This window comes from Anolis sagrei, chromosome Y (assembly GCF_037176765.1).
Source record: "Anolis sagrei isolate rAnoSag1 chromosome Y, rAnoSag1.mat, whole genome shotgun sequence".
In the NCBI taxonomy this organism is placed as follows: domain Eukaryota; kingdom Metazoa; phylum Chordata; class Lepidosauria; order Squamata; family Dactyloidae; genus Anolis; species Anolis sagrei.
This window is the reverse complement of record NC_090035.1, coordinates 61678729-61700432: the sequence shown is the minus strand read 5'-3', so window position 1 is coordinate 61700432 and position 21704 is coordinate 61678729. Positions and strand designations below refer to the sequence as shown.

General features: G+C 44.5%; 1 protein-coding gene and 1 non-coding gene across 6 annotated transcripts in view; both read left to right on the top strand.

Moving 5' to 3' along the window:
• LOC137095063 (nuclear inhibitor of protein phosphatase 1-like) overlaps nt 1-21704 on the top strand; it is a 74791-nt gene that overhangs the window by 39660 nt on the left and 13427 nt on the right. For 3 of the 5 annotated variants that reach the window (XM_067461264.1, XM_067461266.1, XM_067461265.1), the window contains 4 exons: nt 6067-6127; nt 9530-9683; nt 10063-10283; nt 13501-13645. In XM_067461264.1, the coding sequence (XP_067317365.1) occupies nt 6067-6127; nt 9530-9683; nt 10063-10283; nt 13501-13645 (581 nt within the window). Of the gene's footprint in view, nt 1-6066; nt 6128-9529; nt 9708-10062; nt 10284-13500; nt 13646-21704 lie in introns of those variants that run through there. The other 2 variants (XM_067461268.1, XM_067461267.1) reach the window with 2 other exon arrangements.
• LOC137095751 (small Cajal body-specific RNA 1) lies at nt 8372-8535 on the top strand. Its single transcript, XR_010908904.1, has one exon. It is a non-coding gene; the product is annotated as a small Cajal body-specific RNA 1 (non-coding RNA).

Here is a 21704-nt window from a genome sequence, read left to right as displayed (position 1 = left end):
TGCTATCCAAATTTAATGTATATAATAGTCTGACTTGGCCATGGTGGTCCATGCTGTTGTTACAGCCTGATTAGACGACTGCAATTTGCTCTACGCGGGGCTGCCTTTGAAGACTGCCCGGAAGCTTCAATTAGTCCAGCGGTCAGCAGCCAGGTAGCTCACCGGAGCAGCGTATAGGGAGCATACAATTCCTCTGTTACGCCAGCTCCACTGGTTGCCGATCTGCTTCCGAGCACAATTCAAAGTGTTGGTTTTAACTTTTAAAGCTCTAAACATTTCTGGCTCAGACTACATGTCTGAACCTACCTCCTACCATGAATCATCACGAAGTTTAAGATCATCTGAAGAGGCCCTACTCTCGATCCCACTTCCATCACAAACTCAATTGCTGGAGACGAGAGACAGGGCCTTCTCAACAGTGCCTTCCCGTCTGTTGAATTCCCTCCCCAAAGACATCAGACTGGCCACCTCCCTCCTGTCCTTTAAAAGGCTGTGGAACCTTGTATTTGACTATTGAACAGCGGCTTGTATGAAGAAGACATAAGCAATTTTGAAGTGACAATGAATTGACCCGGATCTGGATTTTAATTGGCGCGTTTTAACAATTGTTTATTTGATGTTTTGTTTTAATGAATTTGTTGATTGTTGTTATCATTACGATGGCACCGAATGGTGTTTGCTGTGAGGCCACCCTGAGTCCCCCCTGGGAGGGGTGGGGTACAAGCATATTAAATAATAGTAATAATAATAACAACTCTATTTTTATACCCCGCCTCCATATCCCCGAAGGGACTCGGGACAGCTTACATGAAGCCATGACCAACAGAACAGTTAAAACATAATACAGAAAAATGCGTATCAACAAGATAACAAAAACAATACATCAAAATAAACAACAGCATTGAACAGTATATAAAACAACATCAAAACCAAACAATCAGAAGCAAAGTTCAATGTTTCGTCAAGGGTGGGTGGACTGGTGCCACAACATTAAAGGATAGAGCTAATGTTTAAAGTGCAATATATAGCAGCAATGAGGATAAGAGCAATTTACCATTAAGGATTTAGGTATAGCAATTGTAAAGTGCTTAAGAACAAGAGTTTTGGGTCCTATCTATCTATATGGCTGGAGTTGCACTTTAAAATGTACATGTTCTGACATAAAAATTCAATAATAATATGTATTTATTTATAACCTGTGCTATCTCTCTGAGGGGACTCAGATAGATTTCCAGCTAAAATAGTAGAGTGGCAAACATTCAGTGCCGAAAACAACAAATAACAAATACAGAATGGGGGATGCCTGGATCAACAGCAATACATGTGAAAAAGATCTTGGAGTCCTTGTGGACAACAAGTTAAACATGAGCCAACAATGTGATGTAGCAGTTAAAAAGGCCAATGGGATTTTGGACTGTATAAATAGGAGTATAGTGTCTAGATCCAGGGAAGTCATGCTACCCCTCTATTCTGTCTTGGTCAGATCACACCTGGAATACTGTGTCCAATTCTGGGTAACGCAGCTGGAATGTGTCCAGAGAAGGATGATTAAAATGATCAACAGCCTGTAGAACAAGCCCTGAGGAGCAACTGGGCATTTTTAGTCTGCAGAAGAGAAGGCTGAGAGGAAACATGATGAGAGTCATTTATACATATGTGAGGAGAAGTCATAGGGAGGAAGGAGTAAGCGTGTTTTCTGCTGCCCTGGAGACTGGGACACAGAACAGTGGCTTCAAACTACAAGAAAGGAGATTCCATCTGAAGGAAGAACCTTCTAACTGTGAGAGCTGTTCAGCAGTGGAACTCTCTGCCCTGGAGTGTGGTGGAGGCTCATTTGGAGGCTTTTAAACAGAGGCTGAATGGCAATATGTTGGGGGTGCTTTGAATGTGATTTTCCTGCTTCTTTGCAAGAGGTTGGATGGGATGGCCCATGAGGTCTCTTCCAACTGTATGATTATATGATTCTAAACAATGGGTGAAAAATCTCAATATAGAATTATAAAATCTAACCAGAAAAAATAACCAAACTTAAATAAACATAACATAACACATAATAAATTCAGCTTCAGAACAAACCTACAGAACCTATGCCTGTACAGGAATACGGAGCATTTCCCCTCTTCCTCCTCACAACAGAGTTGTGGTCCTGTAATGGCAGACTTTTAGAGGAGAAGCAATCGTACAGTTGACAGAGATGGTTCTTGTAAATATATCAGAAACATACACAGCTATGAGTTAGAGGTAATGAACAGAGTATGAAAGATGAGCTTGTTTATTAATCCGTAGACCTATAACATGTATTAAGATATAAATACAGGACACTCAGCAATGGATTCAACTTGCAAGCAAAAAAGATTCCACTCGAACATTAGGAAGAACTTCCAGAGGGTAAGAAAAGCTGTTTAACACATTGCCTTAGAGTTTGGTGGAGGAGAGGCTGGATGGCCATCTGTTGGGAAGGCTTTGATTTTGTGCCCCTGCATGGCGGTGGGTTGAACTGGATAGCTCTTGGAGTCTCTTCCAACTCTATGATTCTTTGTATAGTTTTTACTATGGGATATTTTTCAACAGCAGTGATAGAATCATAGAATCAAAGAGTTGGAAGAGACCTCATGGGCCATCCAGTCCAACCCCCTGCCAATTACAGATCCACCTCACTGTAGTTTTGCCTAGCCCACATTGGACTAGTTTCCTTGCCAGAAGGTCATGGGGGACCTTGTCGAAGGCCTTACTGAAATCCAGGGACGCTACATCCACGGCATTCCCCGCATCTACCCAGCTTGTAGCTCTATCGAAGAAAGAGATCAGATTAGTCTGGCATGACTTGTTTTTGATAAATCCATGTTGACTATTAGCGATGACTGCATTTGTTTCTAAGTGTTTGCAGACCACTTCCTTAACAATCTTTTCCAAAATCTTGCCCGGTATCGACGTGAGGCTGACCGGACGGTAGTTGGTTGGGTCATCCTTGTTTCCCTTCTTGAAGATTGGGACCACATTGGCCCTCCTCCAATCTGCTGGAACTTCTCCCGTTCTCCAAGAACTCTCAAAGATGGTTGCCAACGGTTCCGAAATGACTTCCGCTAGTTCCTTCAATACTCTGGGGTGTAGTTGATCTGGCCCTGGGGACTTGAACTCATTAAGAGCGGCCAGGTATTCCTGGACGACTTCTTTCCCAATTTGGGGTTGGATGTCCTCCAATCCCTCATCCACTCCATCTTGCTGAGGTTGAAGACTCTCTTTTTGTGAGAAGACCGAGGCAAAGAAGGCATTAAGTAGTTCTGCCTTTTCCCTATCCCCTGTCAGCATTGCCCCATCTTCTCCGCGAAGAGGTCCTATCGCCTCCTTGTTTTTCCTTTTTCTACTGACATAAGAATAGAAGCCCTTTTTATTGTTTTTAATGTCCCTGGCAAGCCTGAGCTCGTTTTGTGCTTTAGCCTTGCGGACCTTTTCCCTACAGGTTTGGCTATTTGTTTGAATTCTTCTTTGGTGATTTCTCCACTTTTCCACTTCTTGTGCATGTCTCTTTTGTGTCTTAGCACAGTTAGAAGTTCTTTGGACATCCATTCTGGCTTCTTTGCACTTGTCCTATTTTTTCTCTTTGTTGGCACGGTTTGCAATTGCGTCTTGAGTATTTCACTCTTGAGAAATTCCCATCCATCCGTAACTCCCTTGTCTTTTAGTATCTGTGTCCACGGAATGCTGCTCAGTGTTTCCTTCATTTTTTGGAAATCAGCTCTCCTAAAGTCCAAAATGCGGGTTTGACTTGTCTTAGTTTCGGCCTTCCTTTGTACCTCAAATTGCATTGATTGTATTCCTATTATGCAGATAGAATTCAGACACTTTGTTTTATTGAGAGAAGGAATTGTTCATTGATTAGTTCTGTTATTCTTCAGATGTTCTGGAACTGAATCTGTCACTTTGCTTTTTCGTGTGATGTTTCCATTGATGCAGGTTCTACTGAGCAATTAACTCCCATAGTTCCTGGTTCTTTTAAGGAAAAATCATGATTTTCCTGTGTCAAATTGCAGTAGATTATGGAACTGTGCGAATATGGCTTTCTAATAATACAGTGTTAGTATAGGAATGTTTATTTAAAATAATGGGCGTTTGCTCCTTCCAGCCAAACTATTAAATCTTCTCTTTGAGTGGTGGATATGAAATACTTCCAAATTTGCATGCATATGTCTTATGTGTCTGTCAGAAACAGCATTGAAAAGCTATATGGACATCAGGGACTCTTTGAAAAATAACTGCCATTCAAAGTTTTAGCACATAGACTGCTTCCAAATACATGCAATATTACACACATCAAAGAGGAATTTATTCAATCCACAAAAGAGGAAAAAGACAAAAATATGTCACGTTACTTTGACCTACATTTCATGTTACTAAAAAAGGGAATGTGCCTTTCGGTGCTCATGGCACTTCACATTCTTATCTTCTGAAACTTACAGATAACTGGTGAAATGAAGCTTACTATTTCCATGTTGCAGATAGGAGCAGGAGATACCAAGAATGGGATTCCTGGTGCTTTCCTGATGTTCATGATCTTAGCTACTGTACAAAACATCCATATATTCCCAAATAATTTTTTTTAAAAACCCATATACCTCAGGTAATACTGGTGTATAACGCTTGTTTGATTTTGTCCCCATACAGTAGATGCAATAAAATATTATCCTGGTGGTGGTAATAATAATAATAATAATAATAATAATAATAATGTATTGTCGAAGGCTTTCATGGCTGGAATCACTAGGTTCTTGTGGGTTTTTTCGGGCTATAGGGCTATGTTCTAGAGGCATTTCTCCTGACGTTTCGCCTGCATCTCTGAGGATGCTTGCCATAGATGCAGGCGAAACGTCAGGAGAAATGGCTCTAGAACATGGCCCTATAGCCCGAAAAAACCCACAAGAACCTAATAATAATAATAATAATAATAATAATAATAAGCCTTTATTTATACCCCGCTAACATCTCCCGAAGGACTTGGTGCGGCTTACAAGAGGCCGAGGCCAAATACATCAGCAAAACAACAACATAACAAATACAACAATAAATAAACTCATAAAACAAAGCAAAAAACATTAAACAATAAAACCATGACGCAATTAAAAACTATGGCCGGGCCAGATGTAATGATTAAAAATTTTAAAAATGCTGGACATGACCAGGTGAAATGGATGAGTTTGGCAATAGGTGCAGTGTGCAGACAATCTTAAATCTCTGGTAAAGTGCATTGGGACATGATGATTGGATTATTTTGTTTTCTAAAAAATACACTCTTTTCTCCCCCCCACCCCCAAAGGATCATTTTTGTTGCTCTTCTAATTTAGCTAAGTTGACATGAAAGTTTATGCAGTTATGTGGTGCTGTATATAAGAGCCAGTCTGGGTGGCACCATAGATCCTTCTAACCCACTCTCCTGTTTCACACAGTGGCAAACCAAGATGCACCCAGAAAGCTGAGAACATCAAGAAGTAGCCTTATATTGCTGTTTAAGCAGCTGAGGTTCAGTAGAATGTTTGACAAGTCTTATAATGAGTCTTACTCTGTTAGAAACTCTCACCTTTGGCCATGCCGGCAGGTGCTTCTCAGAGCTAAAGTTCAAAACATATAGATGAACACAGACTAAGAGCCACTACTGAATAGCATAGTACCTCAAGGGAGGTTCCAGAGTAATCCCAAATAATGTGTTTGATGAATTGAATTTTAAAGCTGTTTTAACTAGTGACAGTACCACATCTTAGTGGCAATCAGTTTCACATTAGTCTGTGTTATCTAAGAATCATATTCACAACAGTCTAAATGAGTCCAAAGGTGATGATTAAATACTAAATGCAGAAACTTTTCACCAGATTTCTAAATGTCAGTATTTAGTTTGTGGTTCCTTGTCTGCTTAAACTCATAGTGTTGCAGGAGCTACACTTGTTGCACCTCTTCAGAAAGAATGTGAGAGATGGATTTTATTTTAATGATAACTTTTGATTTGTTGATAACTAGAGGTTGTAAAGGCTACTTCAACAATTCCTAAACAAAACCTGTCTCTGTTTTGTTTTCTAGGGCAGGAAAGCCTCCCCAAGGGTTGCACCTGGATGTAGTCAAAGGAGACAGACTTATCGAGGTATGAAAATAAATACAGATTATTTGAACATGGACCAGGATGATTCATTTGGCCCTGGGTAGCTGTAGAAACACTAAGTGGTAAAAAAAAAAAAAACACAGCAAATAGCACACATATTTTCTTCTGCCTTTGTGTTTCAGAGTATCTGAGCACTTATGGTGATATCCCAAGCTCCTCATTATGTCTGGCAAAAGATTTTGTATGCAGATATCCACAACACCAGGGCAGAGACTGCCATTGCATAGATGTGCAATGTGTGCTTCTCCCCAACCCTTTTCTCAGGCATCTCCATTCAACCTGAATCTAAAATGTCTTTAGCAGATTTGAGAGCTTGGCCAAAACAAACAAAATGCATTTCAACAGGGAGAAATGTACAACTATATTTAGGAATGAAAAATGAAATACTTAAATATAAAATGGGTGATAACCTGGCTTGAAAACAATATACGTGAAAGGGATCTAGGAGTCTTAGTAGACCAAGTTGAACATGAGTCAATAGTGTGATATAGCGGCTTAAAAAACAACATGATTGTAGGAATAAAATGTATAAATAGAGGGAAGTAATAGTCTCACTCTATTGTTTTGTTTGGTCAGACTTCATCTGGAATACTGTGTTTAACTCTGGGCACTGCAATTCAAGAGGGATATTGACAAGCTGGAACATGTACAAAGAAAAGTTGGCAAAATAGTTAAAGGTCTGGAAGCCAAGCTCTTTGAGGAGTAACTTAGGGAACTGTGTATGTTTAGCTTGGATAAGAGAAGGTTAAGAGGTGACATAATGGCCATGTTTAAATACTTCAAAGGATGTCATATTGAGAAGGGGGCAGCTTGTTTTCTGCTGATCTGGAGATTAAGGCATGGAGCAGTCAATTCAAATTACAGGAAAAGAGATTCCACCAAAACATTAGAAAGAATGTCCTGAGAGTAAGAGCTGTTCTGCAGTGGAATATGCTGCCTCGCAGGGTGGTAGAGTCTTCTTCTCTAAGGTTTTAAAGCAGAGGCTGGATAGCCATCTGCTTTGATTGTGTGTTCTTCCATAGCAGAGAATTGGACTAGATGGCCCTTGTGGTCTCTTCCAAACCTATGATTTTATGAATTTCATAGAAGTCAGAAAGGCTCCCAAGTTCATAAAGGTCACTATTTAGTGGTGGCGCAGTGGGTTAAACCTCTGTGCCGGCAGGACTGAAGACCAACAGGTCGCAGGTTTGAATCCAGGGAGAGCACAGATGAGCTCCCTCTATCAGCTCCAGCTCCTCATGTGGGGACATGAGAGAAGCCTCCCATAAGGATGATAAAACATCCGGGCGTTCCCTGGGCAACGTCCTTATAGATGGCCAATTCTCTCACACCAGAAGCTACTTGCAGTGGTGATAGAAGAATGTATATATTGTCCTATGTTTAATGTTTGTAACTATACCAACTTCCTTTGGACATGTATGTATCTCACTGTAGTAAATTATAATGTAGACCATTCTTCTGTTCTAACAGTCAGTCTTCATGCTACCCCATCTCTCCTCCCTTCTCAGAAAACCGAGAAAAAATGTCATAATCTCCCATTACATCTGAACCAGGAAACCATGCTTATCAAACAGTGGTTTACAATCCTTGCTTGCTCTATTCTGGTAATCCTGTTTAGACATAATGGGAAGCTATAACTCAGGGGTCCTCAAACTAAGGCCTGGGGGCCGGATGCGGCCCTCCAAGGTAATTTACCTGGCCCTCGCTCAGGGCCAACCTAAGGCTGAAATGACTTGAACGCACACCAACAACAATCCTATCTCATCAGCCAAAAGCAGGCCCACACATCCCACTGAAATACTAATAAGTTTATATTTGTTAAAATTGTTCTTCATTTTAATTAGTGTATTGTTTTAAGTGTTTTTTGCACAACAAATAAGATATGTGCAGTGTGCAAGGAATTCATTCATATTTTTATCAAATTATAATCCGGCCCTCCAACAATTTTGGGGACTATGACCTGGCCCTCTGTTTAAAAAGTTTGAGGACCCCTGCTATAACTAATTGAATATTTCCTGGATTAATTGAAACACGTCAGGTAGGCAGGAGGTACAAAATGTCTCATGTATATCTCAGCTTTCTAAAATGAGAACAAATATGCAGTTGAACTGTCTGTGTGGATGGACTATAATCCTGGGAATATCTTTTGAGCACCATAAAAGTGTAAGTAACGTACTATAAATTGGCAGTTGCAAATAATGTATTTTTTGAAATGCCTACAGGTTTAAGCACTTGATACTAACCAAGCCATCTCTACTTTTGTTCTCTTATATAGAGTGCAGTGGTACAACTAGTGATTGGCTGGGTCTAAAAAGTGCAACATGAAAGTAAGCCATGTGGTTTAGCTCAATGTGTGCAGAATCACACTGGGTGTACACAGCGGTATATACAAGTCTGCACATGACTGGGTATATCTACGCTGTAGAATTAATACAGGTTGACACTATTTTAACTGCCACGACTCAGTGCTATACAGTCATAGGAGTTGCAGTTTTACAGAGTCTGTAGCATTCTCTTCCAAGTAGTCCTGGCACCTGACTGGCAATTAAAGTTAGTGGTGTCGAACTGCATAGTGTAAATATACCCTTTAAGAAAAGTGGAGCAGTGACTGATGCTTCATTTGCTTTTTGCCTTTTAAAAGTTGTTTTAGTACTAGGGGTGTTCACAATTCCATTTTGCGGTACTGGATTTGGGGAAATTCAGCAATCCAGCAGCCAAACTGCCAAAACCGGATCGGTGGGAGGCATCTGAAGGCTCTTTCTTTCTTTCTTCTTTTTTATTTTTATTTATTTATTGCTTCACAATTATCTAGTTCTTTCCACGATATGTGAATTGTAGATCTTTAGACTACAGGTAGGAGTTCATGGGTGGAAGGCTTTCCTCTGGAAAGAGACATTCCTACAGAAATCTGGTATGTTAGGGAAATTGCTATGTCCATACCTTTGTCCCTAAAATTTCATGTTCTGTGATGAGATAATGATTTTGTTTGAAGTCTTTCTTGTATGTTGACATTTCCAAGGCAGGTAATGCAATTGACAGTACTAAAAACAATCCAGGCACAAAATAAGAGGAAACAGAATATCTATATTAAAAATTAAAAGCAGATAGTTGTTTCTTTCACAGATGTTAGTAAATTGTCTCACCATTGAATAGGCACTGATAAAAAAATGGGGGAAAGGGTCTATCTTCCTGCTGTTGACAGTTAATGTTGTGGTTTAGCATTTCAAGGGAAATATCCTCATTCTGATAAGTTTGGGGATCTCTTTTTGGATGGGTTGCAGTCTCTTCTCCCAGCGAATATGCTCCGCTTTAGCATACTTGGCACAGAAGATACAGGGAAAAGTGTGAGTTTTACACTGCGTTCTGTCTGATATCTTATCACAGAAACTGATCATTGATGAGAAAAAATACTATCTTTTTGGGAGAAATCCTGACCTTTGCGATTTTACCATTGATCACCAGTCATGTTCTCGGGTCCATGCTGCCTTGGTCTACCATAAACATCTGAAGCGAGTTTTTCTAATAGATCTCAACAGCAGTAAGTTGACTGATAATTAACCAGGTAATATACTTCGTTTGTGTGGGTAAAGAAGGGAATGTTTGGGATTATTTTTATGTGTTTTTAATTTATTTTTACATTTTATTTACAAAGAAAAGCATTAAAATTAGGGGACACTAGCTGTTTTTAACTATAACCTCGAAACTCTTCCATGCCAAATGAGCACAAGAGTATAAGAAGGTGGGTTCCTTTAGTCTTGTGAAAGGTTTTTGAAACCTTGAGCTATAAAAATGAATAAGATAGATTAAGCTTGGGAAGATAGGAAATTCTAACACTTTCAGCAGCCCAGTGTGTCTTTAAATAATATGATGGCAGTGAACAGTTGGTATTTCTTTTGTTTTTATTCCAAAATGGTTAGCACATGGTACATTCCTGGGTCATATTCGGTTGGAGCCTCACAAACCTCAACAGATTCCCATTGACTCTACGGTTTCATTTGGTGCCTCCACACGGGCTTACACACTCAGAGAAAAACCTCAGACGTTGCCCTCTGCAGTAAAAGGTGACGAGAAAATAACCAGTGAAGACGATGAGCTCAAAGGGTTGCTTGGTTTACCAGAAGAGGAAACTGAATTAGATGTGAGTATTTCACTTGTAGTTTAGGATCAGTTTCTTGTGTCGTGTCATGTTGTGTCTTGAAGAGAGAAAGCAGGTCTCGTGGCTGGAATTAAATCATCAATGATAACACTAAAGCACATATGTCAAGCTGAAAGCCTGTTCTCTAAATGTGCCCACCATATCATTTTATGTGGGTCTCCAGATGCTGGACTACAACTCTTGTATTCTCCATCATTAGACATCATGACAGTTCCCATCAGCTCTACTGTTGGGAGTTGTGGTGTGGTAACATCTGGAAGGTTGCAGTTTGTTCTGTTTAGTAGAGTGGGGTTTGAATGTGAATACAAGGCTCGTGGATATGATGTCAGATATTAAACCATCCTTTAACCTTTCCCCAACCTCAGAGCCACAAGTGCTTTGGGTTGCAATTCCATTATCCACAGTCCACATGGTGGATAATCAAAAGTGATAGAAATTGTCATTCAATAATATCTGGGAACCCAAATAGGTTAAAAACTAAAGAGCACTGATCACCATGAAAAATATATATAGTTGGCCCTCTGTATCCACAGATTCTCCCTCTATGTATTCAGTGCCTCTGAATACATAGAGGAGACAAACATTATTTATTCATTCATTCATTTATACCTCATTTTATCTCCCCCAAAGGAAACTCAAAAGTGGCTATAAGACAGATATGGCCTTCCATGAAAATAAGTATAATTAATAGTATAATAGTACATCCTGCACTTTTTTATTTATAGTGTCAGGGGCAACCAGACCATTGTATTACATTTCTAACAGAACAAAACAAACAAACAAACAGACAAAACACAAAGTTTGCAAGCTTGGTAGCTGATTAAATCTCCTTTGACCAGTATCTGGCCACTTGGAGTGCCTCTGGTGTTGCCGCAAGGAGGTCCTCCATTGTACATGTAGCAGGGCTCAGGTTGCATTGTAGCACGTGGTCAGTTGTTTGCTCTTCTCCACACTTGCATGTTGTGGATTCCACTTTGTAGCCCCATTTCGTAAGATTGGCTCTGCATCTCGTGGTGCCAGAGGGCAGTCTGTTCAGTGCCTTCCAGGCCGCCCAGTCTTCTGTGTGCCCAGGGGGGAGTCTCTAATTTGATATCAGCCATTTATTGAGGTTCTGGGTTTTCACCTGCCACTTTTGGACTCTCGCTAGCTGGGGTGTTATAGCGAGTGTCTATGTAGATCTTAGAAAAGTATTTCTTGATTTAAGTCAAGAAATACTCCAGCTCATACCCAAACAAGGGATGAGCTGGAGATGTCACTGCCTTGGTCCTTTCACTATTGGCCGCTACAGATGTCAGGTGGTGCAATACCGGCTATACAGTGTAATTTTTCCAGTGGTGTAGGGCGCAGACACCCATGATAATGCGGCATGTCTCATTAAGAGCCATATCAACTGTTTTAGCTAGGGTGAGATGTGTTCCACACTGGGCATGCATACTCAGCAGCAGAGTAGCACAGCGCAAGGGCAGATGTCTTCACTATGTCTGGTTGTGATCCCCAGGTTGTGCCAGTCAGCTTTCGTATGATATTGTTCCTAGCACCCACTTTTTGCTTGATATTCAGGCAATGCTTCTTGTAGGTAAGAGCACGGTCCAGAGTAACTCCCAGGTATTTGGATGCGCTGCAATGCTCCAGTGGGATTCCTTCCCAGGTGATCTTCAGAGCTCGGGATGCTTGTCTGTTCTTTAGGCCCGTCGCAAACTAGGTTTCTGCTGGAGAAAACCTTGCTAGCAAGTCCCTGACGTCATGAGCCTGCGCCTCTCTCCCCGCCCCTTTCTCCGCCCCTTTCTCTTTGCGAGCGTGGTTTTTCCTTTGCTAGGGCAGCATTGCCCGCATTTTCTCTCAGTTGGCAGAATTCAACTGAGAGAAAATGCGGGCAATGCTGCCCTAGCAAAGGAAAAACCACGCTTGCATGGAGAAAGGGGCAGAGAAAGGGGCGGGGAGAGAGGCGGAGTCTCGTGACGTCAGGGACATGCTAGCAAGGTTTTCTCTCGCAGGAACAGAGTTTGCGACAGCTCTAAGGTGAAAGGCACATGTCTGTGTTTTAGATGGATTAGGGATCAGCTGGTTTTCCCTGTAGTAGGTGGTAAGGGCACCTAGAGCTTCGGAGAGTTTCTGTTCTACCATCTCAAAGCTCCCTCCTTGAGCAGTAATGGCACGATCATCAGCAAAGATGAAACTCTCCATCCCTTCTGGCGGTGGCTGGTCATTTGTGTAGATGTGGAACATGGATGGAGCAAGCACGCTCCCCTGAGGCAGGCCGTTCTTCTGTTTCCGCCATCTACTCTGGCCTGGAACTCAACAAAGAAGCTCCTGTTTTGTAGCAGGTTTCCTATGAGGCAGGTGAGGTGGTAGTCCTTTGTGATATTATACATTTTTCTCAGGAGGAGGCGGTGATTCACAGTATCATAAGCTCCTGACAGGTCTATGAAGACAGCTCCTGTGATCTGCTGCATTTCAAAGCCATCTTCTATGTGCTGAGTCAGGTTCAACACTTGGCGATGTGCAGCTTTAGCCTTTCCTGTAGCCAGCTTGCTGTGGAATCATACAGGGGTCTGTTTTTTCCATAATTCTATGCAAAATAAGTATCTCCTGCACTAAAGAGAGCTAATTAGCATTGAATATAGGGCATATTTCTGTGGAAAACATAATCTTGATAACTGGCCCTTCTGAGTTAAATATCCATTCTCCGGTTTAGCATTATCAGCATTATCGAACCCTTAGCTAAGATAAGGGTAAAGGTAAAGTTTTCCCCTGACATTAAATCTAGTTGTGCCTGTCTCTGGGGGGTGGTGTTCATCTCAATTTCTAAGCTAAAAAACTGTTGTTGTCTGTAGATACCTCCAAGGTCATGTGGCCGGCATGACTGCATGGAGCGCCATGCATGGAGCGGTACCTATTGATCTACTGACATTTGCATGTTTTCAAACTGCTAGGTTGGCAGAAGCTGGGGCTAACAGCAAGAGCTCACTCTGCTCCCCGGATTTGAAACCGCCGACCTTTCAGTCAGCTAGTTAACCCACTGCACCACCAGGTAGCCCTATTCTCTTGACTAAAACAAGTCACTATTCAGGCTGATTCTGTTGTTCTTTGGCAGCGTTGTAATTACTTCCGATAAGAGCTTGCAGATGGGAATAAAATATATAAATGCTTTAGTCTGAAAGCGTTTACTGTGTTAACAATCTCCTCTTTGGTTTCTTAGAATCTGACAGAATTTAACACGGCACACAACAAGAGGATCTCCACACTAACCATAGAAGAAGGAAATTTAGATATACAAAGACCAAAACGGAAACGGAAGAACTCAAGAGTAACATTCAGTGATGATGATGAAATAATCAATCCAGGTGTGTACATGTAGCCCCTGGGTTACAGACAATACTGGTTCTGTAGTTTTGTTCTCAAGTTAAACTTGTATGTAAGTCAGAACATAAACATTTTTAAAGTGTAACTCCAGCCAAAAATCTATATTTTTAGTTTTGGACATCATAGGGAAGGGTTAACACCCCTGTAACATTTGTTTTGCCATGTGTGCCGTTGCTCAGATTTCACCTCCCTTTCTGTCCCTATGACAATTGGATTTTGAACATTTTGGTTTGTCATGGAAACAAGGATAAGGAAATTTACCAGGAGCAGCTGCCATTGGTCTGAACTACCTCATGAGATCTCTGGTACTACAAGTTCAAGCTCCCTCAGGCCAAGAAGAACAGGCTGACTCAAATTACAACAGAAGCAGTTGGGGCTTTAACCACCCGAGATATGATCCTGGTTTTATAAAGCTCCTCCTGGAGGAATATGATTTCCTAGCAAGCCGATTCAGATGCCTTGGAGATCTATTAAGGTGTCTGAATGGCTTGTGTCCACCTCCCCTAACCTTACTACACAAGGTGGACCCTCGGGACAATTCAGTCCTGCCGACTTGGGAGTCAGTGGAATTGGTCTGGAACCAATCTTGGGATTCTCTGAAAGAGAATCTAACCTGTAAGCTCACAACAGCCGCCCCCAATAACGACACAGGACGCCAATCAGTTATCAATCAGGAACATTTACTGCTGGACATTCATACACGAAGAAAGCCAGGATTGGCATACTGCTGCAGGTTGACCCTTATATACCCTCCCTCACAATTGAATTCCCTTTCCCGCCGACTGAGAATCCCGCGCAATATTCCCCGCCAAACACCAACTGCTTCCTCCCCAAGGCCACCAGCTGCATATCCTTATCAGTTCTCCATGTCAGGATTCTGGTTTTTTGCGCCAGCTTCCAAGGCCAGGAAACCGGTTCCTGACATGATGTCCCCCTCCTCCTCCTCTTCTTCCTGGAAGGGAATTACATGTCACTACTATACTCCTTCTTCATCTAGCGGACCTTGGTATTTCTTTAACAGGCTACAGTGAAATGTTGGGTGTACTTTCCCCAAGACCTTTGGCAATTTCAACTCATACGTGACATCGTTTATTTTGTTGGAAATTCTAAACGGACCGATGTATTTTGGAGATAGCTTCCTGGAGGGGGTGTTCAATTTGAGATTTTTGGTGCTCAACCACACCAATTCCCCTTCCTCCAGCTTGTCTCCCTCCCTCCTTTTCCTGTCTGCAAATAACTTATATTTCCGTTGGGCTTCTCTGAGTGATTTCGCCACTTCCTCCCAACTCGCCTTCACTTTATCTGGCCACCCTTCCTTTCCCCAGGGTTCCTCCTCCCAACTCGGCAATTTTGGCAAAGGGGTCACTTCCATGCCGTAAACTATTTCAAAAGGGGATTTCCCTGTGGACGCATGACAGCCTCCGTTATATGCGACTTCTGCGAATGGCATTAAGTCTGCCCAGTCGTTCTGGCAATGATTTGTGTAGGTTCTTAGGAATAATCCTAACGTTTGTTGTGTGCGCTCAACCCCCCCGTTGGTCATGGGATGGAACGCTGAACTCAGGGTCCTTTCCACCCCCATCAATTGCATGAACCTTTCCCAGAACCGGGCCGTAAACTGCACCCCTCGATCACTGATCACCTGATCGGGACAGCCATGTAACTGATATATATGTTTGATAAACAGCTCAGCCAACTTTTCCGCAGATGGTAGTTTGGGTAACGCTATGAAATGCGCCTGTTTCGAGAACAAGTCCATCACTGTCCATATGTAGCGCTGACCTCGACTAATTGGGAGTTCGGCCACAAAGTCCATGGCAATCACACTCCACGGTCTTAATGGCTCTGCCACCCTCTGCAACAACCCTTTTGGCTTTTGTGTGGGTACCTTGCTTTGTGCACATGTATTACACCGGGACACGTACGACTTTGCGTCACCCCTCATTCCGGGCCACCAACATTGGCGTGCCAGTAATTTTAGGGTTTTCGTAACCCCCCAGTGTCCTGCTCCCTTGCTGCCATGGCATCTGACCATCATTTCCTCCCGTAGGTTGACTGGGATGTATAACTTTCTATTTACGAACCCCAATCCATCCTTCCACTCCACCTTTTCCCTGTTCTTCTCCAGCCACCCATCCTCCCTGCATGCCTGCCTTATCTCCTCCTCCCATCCCCCGTCCTTGCTCTCAACCCCCACCAGCCTTTGACTGCGCTCTGTTTGTGCTCTGGTTTGCACTGCCATGCCCCACTGCCGCTCTGAGAAAATACTACCCTTCGGGCCCAGCCCCCTCCCTTCATCTTCCGGCATTCATGACAACGTGTCCGCGACCACATTTTGTCTTCCCTTATGAAACTTCAGCTTAAAATCGAACCTGCTGAAGAACTGCCCCCACCTTATCTGCTTCGCTGACAGATTCCTGGGGGAAGTGATGTATTGCAAGTTCTTATGGTCGGTCCATACCTCAAAGGGTACGCCGCTTCCCTCTAGTAAGTGCCTCCATGTCTCTAGGGCCCTTAGGATTGACAGGGCCTCCTTTTCCCACACTGGCCAGTTTCGTTCAGTTTCGCTGAACTTTTTGGATATGAATCCGCAAGGTTTCAACCTCCCTTCCGGATCCCTTTGCATCAAGGCGGCCCCATAGGCCCAATCTGATGCGTCACAATGGACCACAAACGGCTTAGTCAGATCAGGGTGGACTAGGACAGGTTCTTCTGTGAACTTGCGTTTCAGTTCCTCGAACGCCTTCTGGCATTCTGCTGACCAATTCAATTTTGCTCCCGGGGAGCGTACCTTTACCGTCTCTCCCTTTCCCTTTGTTTTCAGCAATTCGGTTAGGGGCAGAGTCACCTGAGCAAAGTCCTCTATGAACCCCCGATAAAAGTTTGCAAACCCTAGGAACGACTGTAACTGCTTGCGTGTTTGGGGGGGTCCCCACCCCCTGACATCCTCTACTTTTGACGGATCCATTGCCACTCCTCCCCTGGAGATTCGGTATCCCAGGAAATCTATCTGTTCCTTATTGAATTCACATTTTGGCAGTTTTGCAAACAATTTTGCTTCCCTCAATTTCTGGAGTACCTCCCTCACCAACCGAACATGGGATTGCCTATCACGGCTGAATATAATTACGTCATCTACAAAGCAGTACACTCCGCGGTACAGTAACGGGTGCAAGACCTCATTAATCATTTGCATAAATGCTGCTCCAGAGCCTTTTAGCCCAAAAGGACAGAAGGAATATTCGAAGTGCCCTAGCGCACAGGTAAAAGCCGTTTTCCACCTGTCCTCAGGCCGTATTCGCAACTTATGATAGGCCTCAATTAAGTCAATTTTCGTAAACACCCTTGCCTCTGACAGTCTCGACAGCAAGTCCTTGGTTAGAGGCATTGGGTAGTTGTTGGTCGTGCTTACGGCGTTCAGCCCCCTATAGTCCACGCACAACCTCAATGAGCCGTCCTTTTTGTGCCTAAACAGCACTGGGGCCCCCAATGGGGATTCAGATGGCACTATGAACCCCCGGGCCAAGTTTTTGTCAATGTACTTCCTCAGTTCTTCCATCTCCTTGACCGACATGGGGTATAGTCTACTCCTAGGTAGCTTAGCATTCTCATTGAGTTCGATTTTCACCTCGACCCATCTTGGGGGAGGAAGCTGATCCGCTTCTATCTCGTCAAACACGTCCTCAAAGTCTCTATACTCGGGGGGGATCTCTTGCATTCCGCCTGCCGTGCTTCCCTCCCCCTTACAACATTCCCCCTTCTCCTTGCCTTGGAAGCTTAGGCTGCCCTCCCTCCAATTGATTCGTGGGTTTGCCTCCTTCAACCACGGCATCCCCAATATCACATTGTAAGTTGCTATAGGGGAAACCACAAAGGTTATGCCGCCTTCCCAGTTCCCTATTCTGCATTTCACTCCCCCCACTTCAAATCGCGCCGGGGCCCCAGCGGCTACCGAACCGTCCAGTTGTGAAAATGCTATAGGGGCTGGCAGGGCGGCCTTCTCGCAATTCAGTTCCTCTGCCAATTCCGGGGTCATAATGTTCCTGGAACAGCCACAATCCATGAGGGCTTTGCAGCTGGCCCACTTCCCTTCCCCTTCTAGCCTTATCAGGAACACTAACATCCCTGGGTTATGACTCACCAGATCCCCCGCTGGGGCCCTGTAAGGGGGGCTCTCTTCCGCTCTCTTCCCAGTGGCCGGTCTAAACTTTGACAGAGGGGGATCCCCCCCTTTTCTTTGCTGGCAAACTGCGGCCCGATGCCCAACACGGCCGCCTCTCTGCTCCTTGGACAAAACAGCCGCCTCTCTGCTCCTTGGACCCTCCGGCTGGGCTTTTCCCGATCGCGCCTCTCTCCGTCCTCCGACTCTCCTCCTTGGCTCTTGTCTGCTGCGGCACCGCCCCACGATGTCTCCTGACCTGGGCCAGGATCGTCTCGATGCGGCCCGCCAGCTCGATCCATCCGCCTATCTCCTCCGGATCATCGTGATGAAGTGCCCAAGCCAAGATTTCCTTCCGCAGGCCTTCCTTGAATATTTGGACCTTAGTGGTATTGGACCATTCCGGCACCTTTTCAGCCCGCAACTGGAACTCTTCCACGTATTCGGACACGGAACGCTGGCCTTGAGTTATCGTCTGCAGCTTCTCCCTCGCTCGCACCCTCTCAAGCGGATCCCTGAAGCGTGCTTCCATTGCTGCCAGGAACCGCCTCGTGGATCCCAAGCATGGGTCATGCCTGGCGTGGAGCTGGAAATACCATTCCGCTGCTTCCCTCCTCAGCGCTGCGCCCACTGCCCGCACTCTGCTCGCTTCTGATCCAAAGGTGAGTGCGTTGTCCTCTAGATATCCTCTCACCATGGTTAGGAAATAATCGATGCTCCCGGCTTCGCCTCCAAACTCGATTCTCAGTTCCTCCCTCCTCGGTTGGTGGAGAAGGGGCTGCCTCTCCCGGCTCTCTGCTCCCAGCAGCCCTCCCGGGAGCCCATGCTGCCCCGAGGGTGGTCCGTGCCGCCCTGTGCCACGCCCGGCTCCGGCCGGGGGCACCAGAAGCGCCTGCTGGGATGTCAGCGTCAGGCCCCGGGGTTGTCCTTCCTCCTCCTCACTCTCTGGCGCAGCTCTCCAACTCACCTGCAATTTAGGTCGTGCCCCGGGTTCCCGGTCACTCCTCTCCTCCGTATTCCACACCGATCCCCCTCGGGGTTAGGGTTCCTCTATCAAGGGGGCCAGCCGCTCCATCACCCTCGACATTACCGCGTGGTTTCCATGGCTGCCACCTTTTCCTCCAGATATTCCAATCTTTGCGGGGAGGGGAATTCTAGCCCACTGCTTTCTCTCGCTGCCGCCTCTGCCCCCTTCACTCGCCTCTGCCCCCTTCACTCGCTTCACTCGTTGGGTCGGGCATAAGCGGTCGATGAAGCCAAAGCAGCCACTCTCTCCAACTCCTTCTCCGCATTCTCAAAAGGGGATTCTGGCTCTTCCCCCTCCACTAGAATTTCCTCCTGTTCCATAAGGGTACCTCACCACAGCCGCGGGATGGTACAATGAATCCTGGCTTAATGTAAGCTCACAGTAGCCGCCCCCAATAACGACACAGGACGCCAATCCGTTATCAATCAGGAACATTTACTGCTGGACATTCATACACGAAGAAAGCCAGGATTGGCATACAGCTGCAGGTTGACCCTTATATACCCTCCCTCACAATTGAATTCCCTTTCCCGCCGACCGAGAATCCCGCGCAATATTCCCCGCCAAACACCAACTGCTTCCTCCCCAAGGCCACCAGCTGCATATCCTTATCAGTTCTCCATGTCAGGATTCTGGGTTTTTGCGCCAACTTCCAAGGCCAGGAAACCGGTTCCTGACACTAACCCCTAGGGGAAAGGCCTGTCCACTACTCGACTCCCCGAAATGTGAGGATTTACCTTTGGGGGTGGTGGCCTGGGAGTGTGGAGCAACCCAGACAGCGAGACGGGGATTGCCTACGCCGAAGTTTGCTCAATGTCTGGAGACATGGCAATCGACTGCTGGCCCAGGCACTGTGGTCCAACATGACTGCCTTTTCGGCGGAGAATGCCCTTTTGACCAAGACCCAACTGGTTGCCCATGGTCAGCTAGGAAGAGAACTGGGTCAGCTGATCGCATCATGGGCCTTGCTGAGGCTCCTCTGGCGGTGGATGAACTCCCCGACATCTCGGTGATCCTGGTGAGGGGCCAGGCCTCCTCGACTGAGGCAATCCGGAGTAGTGAAAATAGAAGCCGGCGACGTTGCCTATCTCTTTCTGAACGTCAGGAACTGAGGCAGAACATCAAAAAAGCAGATGGCCGTGGAATCACTGGTGAACGAGGCAATGCTCACACGAGATAATTTATCTCTTTGGGCGGCTTCCACTCTGAACATCTCTGGTATTGAAAGTGTTGGCCTTGTGTGGGATTCACAGGAGAGTATAGCCTTTCTGATGGTGTACCGTGCGCCAAACGCACTAGTGGACAGCCTATCACAGCTGCTGGAGGTTGTGTCGGAGTGGGACTTGAGGTTTCCCAGGCTTATCGTTCTGGGGGACTTCAATGTCCACGCTGATGCAGGCTCCTTTTCTTCAGCAGCTGAAGTCCTAGTGTCAACCAAGGCGACACTAGGACTCTCACTTTATAATACTGGGCGTACACATCAGGCTGGTCACACACTAGATTTGATCTTTGGCGTTGGAATCCAAATGATCCTAACCTCCGTTCTGGAGGTTCCATGGTCGGACCACTGTGCCCTAGGAATCCGTATTGAGCATACCATCCCACCCGGTATGAGCGCAGAATCTATTTGGGTTCGCCCGAAGAGACTTATGGAACCGGTCAGGTTCCTGAATGCTCTGAAGGCCGTGGAACCTGTCAGCGACTCACTTCGGGCGAACCCAAATAGGTTCGGCGCCCATACCTGGTGGGGCAGCAGCGGAACAGTTGCAGCAGTTCCTTAATGACACAGCCGGACTTGATCCCTTCCAGTCCGGCTTCCGTAGACTGTGCTAGTTGCCATCACAGATCAGCTTTGATGCCAGATGGATCAAGACGGATCAGCGCTGCTTGTGTTATTGGACCTCACAGCAGCATTTGATATGGTTGATCACAATCTATTGACCCACCCCCCATAGCCATGAATGGGGTTAGGGGGATACCCTTTAACAACATTCCTCCAGAATCAGGGACAGCGTGTGGTGAGGGGAGGGATGGTTTCCGAGAGATCTCCGCTAACTTTTTTAAAAAAATATTCTTTATTAAAGTTTTCATAAAATAAAATAACATGACAGAAAGCATGTAGCAGAAAATAATAATAATAATAATAATAATAATAATAATAATAAACGAAAGAGAAAAAACCACGTCCAAAAAAAAGAAAAGAACCACGTCAAATATATATATATATATATATAAGTGACCTCCTGATATCTTCTGGAAATCTTCTCTATTCATTCATTTCCCATTTAATTCTTTATCTCTCTTCTTTCCCACCTTTTATCTCGTTTCAGTCTATATTTGTCTCTCTTAGACTACTATTTCTTTTTTCTTCTTTTTTAAATATTCAGTAACCTCAGTTCTTGTGGGGTTTTTTCAGTAACCTCACTCCAGTCTGTTTCTTTTCTTCTGATTTCTCTATTTTTCAGTAGTAAGAAGGTAAGTTTATCTAAATTTCTAATATCTATCAGTTTTATTATCCAATCTTCCACATTTGGGATCTCTTCTTGTCTCCATACTCTGGCGTAACACATTCTTGCCGCCGTTAGTGCCAGAAATAGTATTTTATCTTTATCGTTATCTAGATTTCTGTCATATATCCCTAGTAGAAATAATTCCGGTTTCATTGGTATCTGTATCTTTAACATAAGAATTTCTTCATGAATTATTCTTCAGAATTTTTTTGCTTTGTCACACGTCCACCACATGTGGAAAAATGATCCTTCATTGCTCTTACATTTCCAGCATGCCGTACTCGTGTTGTTATATATTTTCCCTAATTTCTTTGGGGTCAAATACCACCTCTGTGATATTTTGA